The sequence below is a fragment of the Ptychodera flava genome, chromosome 13, assembly GCF_041260155.1.
Source record: "Ptychodera flava strain L36383 chromosome 13, AS_Pfla_20210202, whole genome shotgun sequence".
Taxonomy (NCBI): domain Eukaryota; kingdom Metazoa; phylum Hemichordata; class Enteropneusta; family Ptychoderidae; genus Ptychodera; species Ptychodera flava.
In genome coordinates, this window is record NC_091940.1 from 15,549,476 (window position 1) to 15,566,862 (window position 17,387).

A 17,387-nucleotide genomic window follows, 5' to 3' on the forward strand; every position below is an offset into this window, starting at 1 on the left:
CTCGTGCGAACTTTCAGAATTACTACCTGACCGAAGTCCTACACGCCTGACTACAGACGGAGTTAGCATAGATATTAAGTACTCTGGTGCCTCGTTACGGTTGCATTTAACATTAAACAACATATTTTATATTCAATTCTGAGATGCACAGGTAGCCAATGTAGAATCTTCAAGCATTCTGTGGCACTGTCATATTTATTTTGTCCAGGATGGTCTTAGCTGCCATGTTTTGAATCCGCTGAAGTTTCTTTATGTCGCATTCCGGAAGTCCTGCGTAAAGAGAGTTAGCATAGTCCAAATGTGAAAGAATCATGCCTGATGCTATGATTTTCTTGCATCAAGATTCAAGTACTGTTTAATTAGCTTCAATCTTTGTATATTTCCTGCTGCAATTGCACACTTCCTCGAGATGTTCTTCCTCATCGACAGATGTTCGTCGAGATCAAACCAAGGTGTTTTATCACCGGCGTCCGTTCGATGTTACATTCATTGACCGTTAACGTCTTCGACACAACCTTCTGCAGATGTACTCTTGACCCAAAGCATATGAATTCTGTTTTACTGTCATTCATCTTCAACCGATTCTCATCCATCCAGATTTTAACCTCCTTTAAACAGTCTTCAAGATCTTTCAATGCTACGATTTCCCGACTCCTAGACTTAGCTGGAAATAGACGTTTCAAGGCATGGTCATCTGCATATCCATGTATGTCGATTGATGTTGGTATCACATTTCTCAGAGTACTCGCATACACACTGTATAATGTTGGTCCAGCACAACTGCCTTGTGGTACGGAGAAGTCGATGTTTCTAATGTCAGAGTAGGCATTGCCTACACATACCTTGAAACCTCTAGGTCTCAGATAGGACGAAAACCACTCCAATACATGTCCGTCGATACCATACCGTTGTCTTAATACATTAAGCAGTACCTCATGGTCCACTGTATCGAAGGCTGCGCTTAAGTCGATTGCGGCAAGAGCTGTAATTTTTTGTTCCTCCATTCCCCACAGAATATCGTCAGTTATCTTGAGCAAGGCAGTTTCACAACTGAAATTTACTCTGTAAGCTGACTGATATTCTGGAAAGAGTTGACACCGTTCACAGTGTTCGTTAATTGTTGTAACGCTATTTTTTCTAAGACCTTAGACAGAAATGCCAAATTGCTAACCGGCCTATAGTTAGATGAAATCAAATCTAGTCCAGTCTTCTTCCTGACCACTGCATACTTCCACTCTTTCACAAACACACCTCGTTGTAGAGATGCATTAATCAACTTGGTAATGTGTGGAACCATTCCTTTTAACACGTCTTTTAGGAATTTTGTTGGTATGATGTCCAGCTCACAGGACTTTGTCGGCATTTCTTTGACGATTTTTTCAACAGTATCCTCATCTACTGGTTCGAATTGGTGGAAGGACGGGACTTCTCTATATGGTGGGATGTAATTGTTATTATTCGCTAACAACTCTCTGATCTTAAGTATTTTTTGCAGGAAGAAATCGGCAAAATCATTTGCTAGTTCCTCGTTTGATTTCCCTTCTGGCATTGGGTTGATATCTTTTTTTCCAATTAGGTTGTTTACTATTTGGTATAATTTCTTAGTGTCTGATCTTGACTCCAAAATCTTAGAACTTATCGATTTTCGTTTTTCAGCTTTGATCATATAGTGCAGAGTGTTCCTACATCGCTTATAGGCGATCCACTGGTGAGATTGGCGATACTTTCTCCAAATGTTTTCTCTACTTCGAAGTAATTTCTTCTGATCTTTTATGTCATCGTTGTACTAGATGTGGTGTTTCCGCTCGACAACAGCTTTTATACGTTTTGAGGCATGTTTATTCACGATCGTCACCAATTCGTTACGAAGCTGGTTAGATATAGAGTCAGCATCCTTATTTGTAGCTAAATTGATGTAGTGTAGATCGTTAATGAAATCGTCTCTATTCACCTTCTTAAAGTTTCTGCTCTCAACCTTCTTCTTCATAACCCATTCGCGATCTCTACTACGAACACCTGTTACAACTCTATGATCAGAGAGAAATGGACCGGCATTAACTGTATGGATGTCAGTACGACTCACATTTTCAGTGATTATCAAGTCAAGATGATGACCCTCTTTGTGGGTTGCAAAATCCACCCCGATCTTCAGTCCAATCGCTTCCACACTGTCAATGAAACTACACGCACCAGGATCTTCTTTATTGTCTATATGAATATTAGAATCTACCGCAATAATGATATTATCATTTGCTGGAAGCCAAGACTCCAGTAAGGTTAGAAATTCATCTATGAAATCACTAACCGTTGACTTATTCTCTTGACTATACGGTGGTCGATAGATGTCTAATACATTAAACTCCAGATCTTTACCTTTCACCCGCCAGTGATGATATTCAAATGATTTTTAACGTGGCTGAAGTTATCGATTCCGAAACCAATGGGGCCATCGTGACCAAGCTCAATCCACCACCTCTCCTGTTATCCCCGCGAAAAGAAGACAACATGCACAGGCCGTTGTTATTCAAATCACAACATTCTATCCAGATGTGGTCTTTTGGTTGAAGCCATGTTTCCGTTATTACGCAGATGTCTATTTTGTTGTCAAACAAATAGTCTCGTAGTAAATCAGGTTTGTTTTTGATTGAGTGTGCATTCCAGGTGGATATTTTCACTTGGCAGGAATTATTCATGACCAAGTTATTCGTTGCTTCTATCAAACGGAGATTTGCGAAGTTGACTCCCTTTTTTTCTTTGGTCTTCTTTCCGCCAGGTCGCCCCCTCTTACGTCTTTTATGAATTTTGAGTTCCTTCAATAACCTTACTTGTTCTGGTGATAAATATGTTCGGTTTTTCCGTAGATCCAATAACTCAAATCTCGACCATTGAATTCTCTCACCGGTACCTCGTTCCTTCTGCTGCTGAACCACCATGATGTTCACGTCGTTTCTTTCCCATCTTCGTTCCATTTCAAAACCACAGACTTGGACTATTAAATACAAGAATATTATCAACAACATATTCATAGTACCTTGAGTCTGGAAAATGGTGTCTAGTAATCGTTGTTTAGAGCAAAATCCAAAGAAGTTTTACACGTCGTGGTTGTATGTCGCTTTTTACGCGGCGCCATTACGTAATGTTTTATCGAATATCATTGTATACTTTTTAAACCCCTAATTTACTTTTAATGCTGCACAATGGTGTTAAAATTAGAATGATTTTGAGTGTCGAGGGCGTATGAAGACGGTCCCTGTACAAATTAGTGGTGAAAATTTGGTATGATCTGTGTATTTTCAACACAAATGGCCTATTCGTAAAGTAGTTGATTTCAAAATAACACATTTTATCATTCTTTGTTTAGAATTCCGAGAGACTTAAGAGGGAATGAAACATTTGAACATACTGTTGAAAAACAGTATTAGCGAAGAAAATGTTTTCCTGGTATCTATTATTCGTTTTAATCATAATAATTGTCATTCCTCAATCGCATTTGCAGTGTAGTTATAAGAAATTGAAAATTGAAAACGCTTATATACATATTCACAAGACCCAGCAACACGGCACGGCTATTAACGCCATCGTGCCACGTAAAATTCAATTATATAGTGATATTTTTGATCAGACATTATTTGCTGATAAACAACAAGAGTTGGCTGTGTATTCACAAGGAACACTTCTAGTATAGTGCCACGTCATAATATAAATCTTCCGGGCAAAATATACACAACACACGGTATCTACATTTCAATCGCAGAATAAGGAGAATGTGTCGTGCTTGTCTTAAATACGTTATATAAGAACTACTTATGCTTTTCTATTTCCTCCAAGGCGAAACTCCTTATGAATCAATAGAACTGAATCGCATCGAAGAGATGTTAAGTGGAGGCTATGAACTACCAAAGCCAGCTGTGTGTGGGGAGATATTGTAAGTTGCCATTGTGTTGTTAATTAAATGACTGGATCATGCAAACGCCCTTACAATATGCCATCCGAAAAGGACAAGAATAAGACGAACTTCAGACTTTGTCTGATTCAAACGATCAGAAAATCTTATCGTCAGGGACATGACTCCATGAAAATGCAGGAATCCACCTGACGTTGAATGCGTCAAACATTTTTTCATTCAAGATATTTAGGTCATGTGGTTATTTTTAAAGTCTTGTCTGTTTTCTCTAACGTAGACACGATATGATGAAGCAGTGTTGGCGAAGAATCCCGCTTGAAAGACCGAAGTTTAGAGAATTGGCTTCAAAATTGAATACCTGTATCGATGACGCAAAGGTAAGCCCTGACGAGTATTTTGATGTAGTAAATCAGGCCCTGACTTACATTTTCACATACACATATATATTCATATACATAAGCATACGTATTCTAAAAACATTTCAGTATATGCGAAATCGAAATAGTCACTTAACTCTCCCCCATTTACGTTCTACTCAATAAAGTCCTCTCTATTTCCTCCTCTCTCTAGGCGCACTTGGACTTCAACAATCACCAAAAGAATCTTGCTGTCAATTAGAAGCATCTGGTAGATATTTGATTCACGTATCAAGATGGAATATATCTCTTCAGTTGATTCTGAGGGTAATACACAATAAGTTTATAGGGACACGAATGTATAAAATATTTAGATGTATAATTGCATTATACTTGAAAGTTTCACAGAACAATGTCATGTTTCGTTATAAATATCCTTTTGTTTAATCACATCTTTGGCATTTTTGCTCATATAAAATAATAATAATAATAAAGTACATTTGTAATGCGCCTAATCTCTGAACAGAGCTCTAGGCGCAATAGTAACAAAAATAAAATAAAGTATAAAAAATATATAAAATACTTATGAGTTCATCGTTTCATGATCAAATACATTAGGATGTTTCAACTGAGCAGTATTGCATTTGCTGAGTCAGTTCATCACAGAAGTTAACCATATTCTTCATTTTTAATGCATTTTGTAGTATTTAGATTCATTCACTGTGAACGTACTTGAGCATTGCACACCCATTCTGTGCTTGCATTGATGAGAACCTTACTTTCGTACACATAACTACATGTCAAATACACTTCGTATACGCAAGAAATGCGCAATTGACCGTTAGACGTTTTGCAAAAAGAGTGATAGATTTTCCTTATTAAATGGTTGATTTTTTTATAAATTTGACATAATAACTGTTTGAAGCTCCTTTTATTGGTTTCATCGAGTAAATTACTCAGAAGAGAAGACATACTCAGATCAGCTACTCGAGATGTAATATACATTCACCAGACATGTAATATACATCTACCGAAATATCAAATTTGTTACAGTAACGTGCATTTTTCCAATATATCATAACGGAATACCCAATGTTCCCTTGTAATGATAAATATAGACAAAAAGAATGTTGTTTCGCTAAAAATGTAATATAGAAATGAACATTCATTTGAAGGTGGGATAAAAGTTAACTGGATGTTACCAGGCAAACTCTTGCATAATATGAGGTTATCGCTCAATATCAATTATGAGTAGAGCTGCATCACTACAAGTTACGTCATTAGCAGCATCACACACGAGCCGTGGACGAGTGTATAATGCGTATAATGCACGAGTAGCAACGCAGCTCTGCGAACAGATGATATTGAGCGATAGGGTTTATATGAAATTGACAAAATAGGATTTGATTTTAGAAAGTTGATCAATTTTAATAAACGGCTTGGCGATCTACAATCCTATTTTTTGCGGATACATACTTCCGTACACGTTCGGTTGACCGCGATGATTAAGTGCCTTTTCAAAACACGGGGGAAGGATTACTGGCAGAATCTTGGATTATTCCGTACTTCTTGCGTTTGTACGTATATTATTGACACTGATATTTCAACATAGCATATTTCTAATTCATTCGTAATGAAATACAAGGACAGTAGTTGTTTTTCATAGATGATCCTTGCCTTGTTGTAGAACTTCAAAAACCATGAACATCATATAGTAACAAAATCGTCATCATGCATGCCTAGCACATCGCACAATGTGTGCATAGAAACTAAGAACGTAATGATAAGAATGTGGTAAACATATCGGTGACATATCCAGAATTGTAAAGTAAAGTTCAAGTTTCTTCATAATACATGTAATATATTTGGTAACTGCATATTCAAAATTATTCATTTCTTTTCTCGATTGTGTGTGTGTTTTAATGTGGAAAAACCTGCCGTAAAATTGCAACAAATTATTAACATGAGAACTGGCTTGAAACAACTTAACTATGCCGGTTTAAACCACGATCATGACGTCACAGTATACAAACAAAACCACATTCACTCAAAGAACGGCCTACTACCAGTCGAGGCAAGGTTCAGAAATTATCCTAGGTAGTTGTAGAACCCACAGAGGTAGTTCTAGAGGTAGTTCTAGAACTACCTCTGGGGGTTCTGGAGGTAGTTCTAGAACCCCCAGAGGTAGTTCTAGAACTACCTCTCGGGTAGGAGACACTCAATCACCTGTCACACAGAAATGCAAACACACTGTTCAGTTTGCAGATTTCCATTTATTTCTTGGGTACAATAATTGAATCAGAATGTCATTTTAACAAATTTATGGTAATACTGATTGAGGATGAATCCTTTGCCGACACTGTTCACTGATGTACATGACAATTTTCTTGGTGGCTCAGGGGCTTCTCCATTGCCTGATATTATATAGAAAGACATTTAGTCGATTAGTCGATAAAGTGCAATACAGCCAAACACGGGTGAAATAAATGCGTTACAAACACCAACCAACCGCTGAACAGAAATGTCCCTCCCCTCCCCCCAAACTGTTATGACATCTTACTATCCCAAAAATAACTTCTGTTACATTTCCCAAATAGTTATGAGCTCTAATTCATTATGGTTCAGTTCACCACTCTTTGTTTCATTAAAATTTTAAATATTTAACATTTGCGCGTACCTTGGAGAATTCTGCTTACTTTCTCTTGCTGTTCGTCAGATGTGCGCTTGTAGTGTCGGACAGCGTCGCTACGATGGCCAGTCTTTTCGCAGATCAACTGCTCATCAATGTCGGCATCATACAAACGTGTTGCTGCTGTCGCCCTTAAAGAATGATTTGTTCGAAACCCAGGGATATCAGCTTCCTTGCATAGACGGGCAATAGTACCATGAAGAGCGTTATGACCTAGTTTCTTTAAGCTATACCAACATGTAGCCGTAGGTTTTGCCAGAGGATATAGGTAGTAACCATCGTCAGGTCTATTTGGAGGACTGTTGAGGAAGAATAATAGAATAAATGTTTATAGTCAACATGAGCATAGTTTACGTGTAGATTGCACGCAAATGTTTCATAAAGTTTACGAGTGGACACATCAAGATGCCATTAGCCAAATGTAGAGGTTAAATTTGATATTTGACTGATATAAGGTGAGAAGTTTCTGTTTGCTGTAAGTTAGAAATCTAACGATATAAATGTGTGAAAGACAGAAATGGGTAAAACTTACCATAAATTGTTGTAGCGTTCATACAGTCTTACTATACATCTCTCAGGATTGTGTGCATTCTCGTATGCTCTGGTGACTTTTTGTCGAATTTTTCGACTCGACAGTCCTCCCTGGTTAGACTTACTGACATCTTCTATATATTCCAGATACTTTTGCCTGATATATCTATTTTCAGTTGTATTGAGAGTTTTTATGGCGCAGGTTTCTGTGCTCTATACCACCACGTAGAGCAAAGTGCAAACCAAACAAGTAAATTTGAGAATCAAGGAGCGACTGCGGTGTATGATCTCCCAAGAGTTTCCTATCCCATAATACGTTTTCTTCGTCAACCGATATGATTTGCGCTTGCCTTGTGTGAATTCCAATCCCACTCTTGGCTCTCATTTTCATGACACAATCGAGACTTCTTTTTATATCAGCGAAAAACGGGTCACTCAAAAATTGAACATTTCTCACGTGTTCTGACACGTACTTTTGTATACACATGACAATTTCATAAACCGTTTTACCGGGAAAATCAGAACCGTCGCGTTTTTTCACTTCTTGAACGAATCTTGTCAGAGAGAAATTAATTTCATCGTTTGTCATTTCAGTAAGTGACGGTTCGATTTTGCTTAATTGTTCTAGCTTATTGTCTTCAATACGCCTGTTTCTTTCCTTACGCCATGTTTCGAATAATGAAACGGACCAATGTAATTTTTTTCTAGTATTGTAAGGTACATTGACATCAAATATTTTTTGTAAATCTGAATCGCATACTAGTGCCCCGACTCTCAAACTATCGTTATTTTTCTGTTTGTCTGAGTGGCTATTACAGGCTTGTCTCTCAGTTTTTCCAACACTGCGAATTTCTTTGTTGACGCTGCTTGTGCCCTCGGCCCCATTATACTGTAAATTATCAAATTCCGTAAGGAAACTCTGGGGAGAAAACACTGGGAACTCACCAGAAGAGTCTGAATTCGATTCAGTGTCCTTAAATGAGTTTTGTGTTATGAATATACTGTCACTGTCAGACATGACGTGACCTGCGCCAACGAAGCTCTGAACTGAAATGCATGGGCAGCAGTTGTCTGACACGTCATCACGGGCGTTATGTAACACGCCTTCGAAATTGTAAAGACAAGCTGCATTTGGAAATTAGCATATAGTGTTGCGACTCGATATGTGAATATTGAGATGAACACCTGCTGAAATGTGAAACTTGCAAAGCCAAGCCGGGCGGTCTAGAACTTCCTGGCTTCGGCGTAGTTCATTTTGACAAAGGTTGTGCCATGCAAATTCCACCTTCAAAATTCACTAATAATCGTCTCTAGATTTTATATTTTCTGTCCAGGACTTTGTCTTGTAGACAAACACAGTTCCAACTGTATCGTAGTTTGTCGAGGATCGTGGTTTAAGTTAGAGAACCACCTCCCCCTCGGTGGTTCTTGGTTTCGAATCGCCTCGGGCCTACGGCCCTCGGCGATTCGAAACCAAGAACCACCTTGGTGTCGGTGGTTCTCTATTACATAAAGTACAAATGACAACACTTACAGTCTTGTAAAGTTTATGAGCTGGACGACGCAAATATTATTCTGTGCCACTTTCTCATCGGACTCGGAGCTGAAATTTCTGAGTTGCTGCAACCATGTTTACTGTGAAGGTGCCGCCGTATATCGTAGCGCTGCTCAACAGGCTTGCTGTTGATCAGTAGTAACTGATTGATTGTTGACTCGAAGCAAAGGGAAGCGTTTTGAGTCTCGATGAGTGCGTGATGGCAGATGTAAATTGGGTCACAATCGCTTGTGGTACACAGCAATGGCCACTGTGGTATGCATGAGAAATATAGGAAGTTGGGAAACGGAATGGCCGCTATATTCTCACGTATGGCCGAGTATCACGGTATCACGGACTGACAGTAGATAGCCAATCACAGCGCCCGTATATATGACAACATTCGCAGTTTGTGACGTACCAGTTTTCTTGCCTCACTGAAATGAGAACGTCTTCAGTAATTAATGTTCATTTTAAAACCAACTGACGCGAAGAACCACACGTAATGATGATATCAACAGAAAAATTCACATAAAACTAAGGAAGATTCAAAAATAGTTTGTTTCTTGGAAGGTTTAAAAATTGTCCTCTGTTTCATTAATTTACACGACAACCAAATATATGAACTGGAATGGTTCACCAACTAAAATTGCCCGGGAATCTAGCACAGCATACTACAACTCTACTCTGGACTGCACGTTTTGTTTTGTTTTGTTTTGTCTTGTTTTTTTAGAAATACACGATAAGGCCAAAGTAAGTAAATTCTTTGTTTTGCGTCCACTCTAAATGGGAAAAGGTACGCGTCTAAGCGGCTGAAAATTAACACAATGTAATTTGATTGCAGCAAATAAAAAATTGTAACAAAATTTAGTTCAGAAAAGCTAAGCGGCTAGGCGGGTTGGGACGCAAAACAAAGAATTTAATTACTTTGGCCTAATTGTCAATAGCGGGCGATCGCTCTTACAGCACAGCCAGTATGTCATAACGTAACTGTTGACACAATGCATATTCAGAATGAGGTAATTCTAAATGTATCAATGCTTGCAATAACCCAGAAATGAAATAACTTGCTTTGTGGTTGGCAACTTTGATGTGTTCTTTTTAAAAATTATAATAGTTCTGATATAGTAAACATAATGGCTTCCAGTGTGATGAGTTAAACGTCGTTTTCACGCGACTTTATACCTTACTTTTGCAAATTACAAATTCCAAGCTTTGTGTCGTCATATTTCGATATTTGTTCTGGTCCTATCTCCACCTTCACTGGTCGCTTTGACACTGGCAGGTTGCGTTGACAAATCGCTCTGCCGTAAACGCCATCGACCGACAAGAAAGCCGTAGCTCCAAAGTATGCCGTTTCGGGCGTTCAATACCTTAGAACGTCATGACAAGCAAATGACTGACACAACTAACAAAAATATCGACGACAAAAGACACAGTTTCCTCAGCGACGGCTATGATTTTGAGTGAAAAAAATCAATTTATATTTGCGTAGAGATAACATTGTACCTCTAACTCTTATTAAGTTGGTGCCTTAGATCCCTGTGTATCGTTGTTTGACCGGAACTCTCTACAGTCAATTTCAATCAACATGATTAACTTCAAGGAAGGCAATAGCTGGCTAAATGGTTGCAAGCTGTGGACGATTGCCCTTCATGCAAACTGAACTGAGTGTTTGTATTTTCCATCTGACCATTATGCTTAGTTGTTTTCCATATATTCTATAGCTGAGCGTTTTGAAAATGCTTAAGAAGTTCAAGGTGTAAAACAACCGATACAGCTGAAAATCGTGTGGAAATTGCATCGACCTTCGTCGTTTGAATGTGCCAGAAATTACAGTACTCAGTGTCTAGTCTGTTAAGAAAAACAGTGAGGCGAAACAGAAAAAGTGGTTGAAAATTTAAATGCCTTATCTATTTTGTTTGAGATATAATGGAATGGCAAATTACAATTCATGCATTATGATACTTATGCCACTACCGATGAAATTAATATAAAACTTCAAATTTGAATGTTCTGAGTTTTTCACCATGGCCTATCGATACCGTTGTCGAAAAACTTCCGACATTCGACTTTGTTGAACGGATTGAATGGGTAGGTCAGGGTGACAGTGCGAGAGAAGGGTGCTTTATGAGCAAACGTTTTCCTTGTCTTGTACACATCCAACGGAAACAGCCTGGAAAATAGAAAATATGGAATGTTAACGTTTAGGAAAAGTTATAATTCGGTTCAAAAAGAACGCTCTATTTGTAATGCGACGTTTTGAAATAAACTAGATAGGTAGAGACCTTTGTAAAAATGTTAGGGAGCCGGCCACATCAGGAAGACTGTAAATTTAAAATAATGCACATTTTCCCATTCCTAAGAAACTTCATACTTGTGCAGATGAGTCTTGGAGAGCAGGGTTTTTCACGTTTGAAGTAGGTCAGATTGGGTTCAAAACAGTGTGAGCCTGAGGCAAGCGAGCTTCGCCGAGTACATCATAGAACGAATGACTAAGGGACCGTCTCAAATTGTCGCATAAGTTCAAGAAACGAAATTCCTTCGTTTACACCAAACCCCCCTAAACGAAAGTTCAAAAGTGCGAAACGTAGATGTCTGCCTGAGAGTACAATGTAGCATTTTTCTATGGCTTCTGAAGAATATGTATCCCCTTGTTACAAAAATGTCAAGTAATCGATCAAATTTGAGTACTAACGGGGCGTTTTTTAGTCCTTATAGTGCTTTTTTGGAGAATTGCTTTGAGTCAGCAACTGTTTTACCAAATAGAGTTATTTGTCCAGCTATATGGGGCGTTTTTTCGACATTTTCACTGAGAATTATGCGTCTCATGAAGACTGTCGTATTCAGTGTTGTTTCGTCAACACAGTGAGAGTGAAATGATCAGGTGTTGAAAGAGCAGGCAGACATTTGAAGCACATTTAAAAAATAATACTTTTTATCTTCATTATTTGATGAATATGAGGTTGAGGATACAATGTGAATGTACTTGGGACACGAAGAAGTTGAAACAATTACTATAAACTTTGTAGGCACGAGTGTTCAGTTTTTGTTTACTTTTACACACAAAGAACTTGTGATCACAAAATTTAAGTGCGAAAGATAACCTCATCTAATGGAGGTCAAACCCCTCCACACCTAAACGAACGAATTTTGCTTTTTGAACTTATGAGGCAGTCTAACACAAACTTACTGTGTAGTTAATGTCCCTAACGTATACCTTCTTATGAAGGCAATGCGAAAAAATTGCTATTTGTCACAATTACCTGTAACTGGCTCTCTGGGTGCTATACTTGTACGTAAATTTGTGTGATTTTGCTGTGGAGGTACTTCTACCTGTGAACGCGGAGCGAAGCCAGCATACCCGGGACAAGGACGCACACTGAAAAATGAAATAAGTTTATCGGTAAGTGGAATTGCATACCGAAGGTTAGAGTCAAAGAACGCGCGACGTCGATTACCTACGGGCATGATCATGTTCAAATGCTGTCATGCATTATGTTCCATAGACACTTGTGTTTAAATGTATTTTGAATTATGCTGAGGTGGAAATACTGCTAATACTTACTAATAAGTCGAAATTTTGTCCATTTTTCACTAGAGTGTGAATTCCGTTGTCAACATCGATAGCCTTGGCTTTAGATTTGGACCTAATGATTGAAATGAAGTTATGATATTTGTTCCGGCACTCTGAGAGCATCGTATGACGCTTCCCTAATAATATCACCTGAACTATCTCCGTCTATGCGACATAAAAAATCAGGATAGGTTGTATCAAGGCTTTGTATCTGAAAACGATGACTCGGAATTCAAACTTACCTGTACTGGGAACATGCTACCGTGACAGTTAGCCATGATACTGCAGCGATCGATTTTGCTTGTTCTGACGTCCCATTAAAAATTACTCTCCTTCATAAAGTCAGTAAGTTTTGCATCAAATGTGTTAATCTCTTTCAATTATTTTCAGCTGTAATTGGTTTCATTTCTTACACGCATCAAGTAATAATAACAAAAATATGTATTGTTTCCTAGCTTTTCGGTGGCAAATATTATCAGAATGTACGGTCCACTAGGCTTGTCAACTACCGGCTAAATGTTTACATCAAGTTAAACGCGTCCCAGTTGTGTGAGATGAAATGATTAAACGGTAATGAAAGTGTTAAAATATTCGCGCTAAAAGCAAGCTGCTAAGCAAAACTTACTTTTTAATACATGGTTTGCTTATCAACGGCAATTCTTTGCTGTCTGTCTGGCATCGAGTCTGTATTTTGTCCCATACGGGCGCTACTCTCTGCCAATCGGCGGGTTCGGATTCGAGTCTGACCGGGCGATGTTTGACGACATCGGCGTTCGCCTCCAGCGTTGTCTGAGGCGGTGTAATCTGAATACGGTCATGAATAGCCATTCAGTAATCGCAATTAGGTAAATGAGGCTCGTCAGCCACTTTTTACCAGTGAAGGTCATTAGCAATACACAGTATACTTCATGCACCTTTTTGGTTGGCCCTGGTGAAACTCAATGGCTGGCTACGATAAACGCAGGTTTTCGAATTTCATTTAGATGTAATGAATAGATGCTGTCGTACCATCGGTTGCCTCCTACAAGGAAGTATAAGTTTCATAAGAATGTATGTCATATCTAAGAAGTTACATCTTCCTTTCTTTTCCAAGACAGGAATCCATGTGATAAAAAAGGAACAATAATAATGAACTGCCATTCAGTGAATAGATCACGAAACCGTCACTAAACCATGGCTCAAATTCAACGCTCACAATCTGTGTTTTAGTAGACTCTTCATGATTCAAATAAGATCTTGGTGATTTAGAATTCAAATTATAATATGATCCCCAGGCTTCACTCTGATTTTGGTACAGATGTTCGCGCGATATTTCAAATCACAGAACGCAATCTCGACATTTTTTCTTGAAATTGGTATTCGGGGTGGTCCGTAAGTCTAAACTAAATATCTTGCCCAATACCAATGTCATAACTTTACATTTCCTACAACGTGACGAGTCAATGTGACAAGTCCGATATGAAGTCGAAATCTCTATTTCATAACGGGAGGTGCCATTTCACCAAGGGAGGTTGGTCTACAACAAACTGCACACGGATGAGTCGTCCACCGCCTGCCATTGATTTGCAATCGGGCAAAGTATTGTAATGGTGGGGATTAGGTGTCAGATTACTTCGCAAATTCCAAAACGTGTACAGCATGATTTCTGTAAACTAGCAGGTAAAAAAGCGAAGGGGAAACATCACTCAGGTATTCATATACCTTTGTTGCTGTCATAGTAGCCTCTTTCATCAGTTGCCGTGTTGTCGTTGTCCACTTGAAGGCACTACTCAGCTCTTCTATCTTACTTTTATCTAATTTTGATCGCATTTTGAAATCTTCCTGCGAAATGATGCTAACTTTGCCGGTCGGTAATATAGGTGGAGGTTCGTTCACAATATTCTGCGGCGCTGGTGTCCGTACGATTGGTTTGGGCTCAAGGAATCTGTGAAATCAAGGAGAATGGATTTATTAGCGACGGGGGATAAGGACTTGGTCCCTTATCACCCACTGTTACATTCGGAGGATGAGTTTGCAATGACAAGACTGTCCTGTCCAAAGGAGGTATTAAACAGCGACCTCTGTAGGCCTATACACTAAAAGCTGGTAGCGAAATTATTTTTCACTTGAACAGTACACTGAGCAAAATATCGCGGAGATCAGTCGTCTTGGTCATAGTTTTTAAAGAAGGTATAGAAACTATTCCGTTGTTGTATAGTTCTTCCATGGCTGACAGATGTGGGGAATTCGTACTTTCTTTGCTTCAAAGTTGAAAGTAACCCCATATCAATTGTTGTGAATAAAAATGTGCTGTACATTTATTAGTTAGCTTCGGCATTGATAAAGTTTCTGCAAAGAGTCAGGGTGATGCATGCGGAATAAGCAAGCAATTAAGGGAAAAAACAACAAAAATTGACGATAAAAATAACAAATCTTGAATGTGACTTCATAGTCTTTCATGCTTTTTATTGCCTTTCCTTTAGATAACTGAAAAGGTCAGACTCATTTAGTTGAATGTTTGAAAGCGAAAGGAGCAGCCCCGCACATTTTATTGGGGATATGCTCGATGACAGCCTGAGTAAAAAATAAAGCAATACAACAAATATTTTTAAAAGTGTCACGGAAAGTGACAGAGAAAACTAAACTGGGTAAATGCTTGATCATACATGGCACTTTCTGAATCACCGACCGTAGTGCTTTGTCGACCTTGTTACGTTGAGAGAGCCATGTTATGCAGACTAAACTATAGGAACGGGACTTTACATGAACACTGGCCTGTGAAAGGCAACACGACTACAGAGAATTAGGGGGTCTTTAAATATTTAAGGAGACTATAATTTGAGCTTTAGTGCAATTTAAAGAGACATATTATAAGCTTTATCTCATAACAACTTGATTAACTGATCACAACTTTCAAAGGAGAACATAGGACTAAAATCACGTTGGCACTGATGCGAGAACTAGGAACTGCGATACTTTGTACCTATAGCGGTCGTACAAAAGGGATTATACGTCAATTGTTAATTTACACATTTATTCTAATGCCTAATATTTATTCTATGCCAGTAACAGCACTGGTTTCAGGCTTCACCGAAATGCCAGGTGACTAAGCGAATACTATGTCTATGCCCCGCGTATAATCTTTACTTGGAAATGCTTGTGTTCTGGCATCTACCTTTACTGTTGTCAGACGATCGAATCTAGACAGAATGACTTGCCGTCGATTTCTTTTTTGCATAAGATGCGCATGTGTGATCAATAGCGGAAACTAGTAAAGAATGGTGGTCTACGCAAACATATCGTTGTTTATTCATATCTTGCTTTCTTTAAAAAAAAAGGTCCACAGAATATCTGTGCTGGGGGAGCCTTCTTAAATATCGACCACGCTGCTCTCCGACGCGTACGGGACACGCAGAGAGGCCAAGCATGGGACAGTGGCCCAACAGGTACACGCCGACTGTTGTTCGCGGTAAACAAATGAAGAATAAAAATTAAATGTAAATAGAAAGTTTCCTCCACCAACTTGTGAATTCAGTGGTGAAACAATGCAGCTGTAATTCCTTATCGCAGTGGCGTTATCGTTGAAACGCTTTTACTGCGGCTTAATTCATTTTGGATAACATCATCATGATCATGTGATGCTGAAAGGTTACATTTACGAGTTACAGGGATTGTGGCACATGGGTGATGTATTTCTTCTCCTTGTCCGGCGAAAAGGTTTCTTATAAAGCTTCTTCCGGGGGAGTGTAACACATTTTCGTTAAATAAATACATAACGAGAAAATATTACAGATACTATCATGAAAATAAGTCTTGAAAATAAATTTCGTGTCGAGATTGACAGGATTACTGGCAAATAATTGCAAGAGATCCCGTCTCTTTCTTGCAACAAAGTGCATAAACGAGACCGCATTCGGTAGAACTTGAAAAGATGAAATTTGGAAGTGAAAAACTTACTTTATGGTTGGCAGTTTCTTGGTTCCCAATCCGAGACCCGGCCCACCGCATTCGAACTCTTTTCTAAGTCTGCAATGTGGTCCGACTGGCTCGATCGGGAACTGTTGTGGCTGTAGCTTGGGTTCGTCTTTTAGGGTCAGGGAGGGCAGTTGGTGATGGAATTTTACCGGTGGCAGACGAGATCCTGCTTTATACTTCCGTAGATGCTATCAGCGGTCGGACTTTGTCCGGCAGGCATTATAGAAGTTGCGATGTTCTCTCATCGATGACAGGGAAACACCTGGGGTGTTTACGTTCCATGTCCGCCACTTCTCAGGGACTCGTTCTCGAATTCTGTGTACGATGACATCATGTGTCGTCGCCGCTACTCTCTTACGCGTTGGAGGAACCAATCAATAGCATGCTGAATTCTTCGAATGCGACGACATTTTTGTCGCTAAAACTTAACATCGCTTTAAAATCACAGCGTGCTAGTTGTCAAAGCTTTGCAGCAAGGATCTATGAAACTTTTCCCTCTGTCTTCGATATCTCTTGCTTTACAAATTAACAAAGCCATGGCTTCTGAATGGTGACAGTAACAGTCCGCAGTACATTCACTTTTTCTTTTTACTGATCGCTTTCCTCAGATAACTTGCCATCTTGCCTCTGCGTAAATGCATTTTATCACACATGTGAAAATGCTAAATTGCAGGGGCATGCGATAATTTCGAACTATTAGCACGGGCCTTGTTCTTAAGTTCTCTTCATGCAAATTATATGTGCAACTTTTAGAAAGAAAGCTTATAGTGTGTTTATGTAGAGTACAGTGCTTGATGCTGTATCGAAGGGCATAGGAATAGGTATATAGTTAGGAAAGAAAG

General features: G+C 38.9%; 1 protein-coding gene and 1 long non-coding RNA gene across 2 annotated transcripts; both read right to left on the reverse strand.

Annotated features, from left to right (window-relative positions):
* Positions 1 to 1,057: 1,057 nt before the first annotated feature.
* Positions 1,058 to 1,549, reverse strand: LOC139147023 (uncharacterized). Its single transcript, XM_070717874.1, has one exon. The coding sequence runs from the start codon at positions 1,547 to 1,549 to the stop codon at positions 1,058 to 1,060; it is 492 nt and encodes a 163-aa protein (XP_070573975.1).
* A 4,969-nt stretch (positions 1,550 to 6,518) lies between these two features.
* LOC139148690 (uncharacterized) lies at positions 6,519 to 7,610 on the reverse strand. The gene is made up of 3 exons (XR_011555969.1): positions 7,482 to 7,610; positions 6,938 to 7,248; positions 6,519 to 6,674 (listed from the first exon to the last, which is right to left on the reverse strand). It is a non-coding gene; the product is annotated as an uncharacterized lncRNA (long non-coding RNA).
* Between the last annotated feature and the right edge of the window lie 9,777 nt (positions 7,611 to 17,387).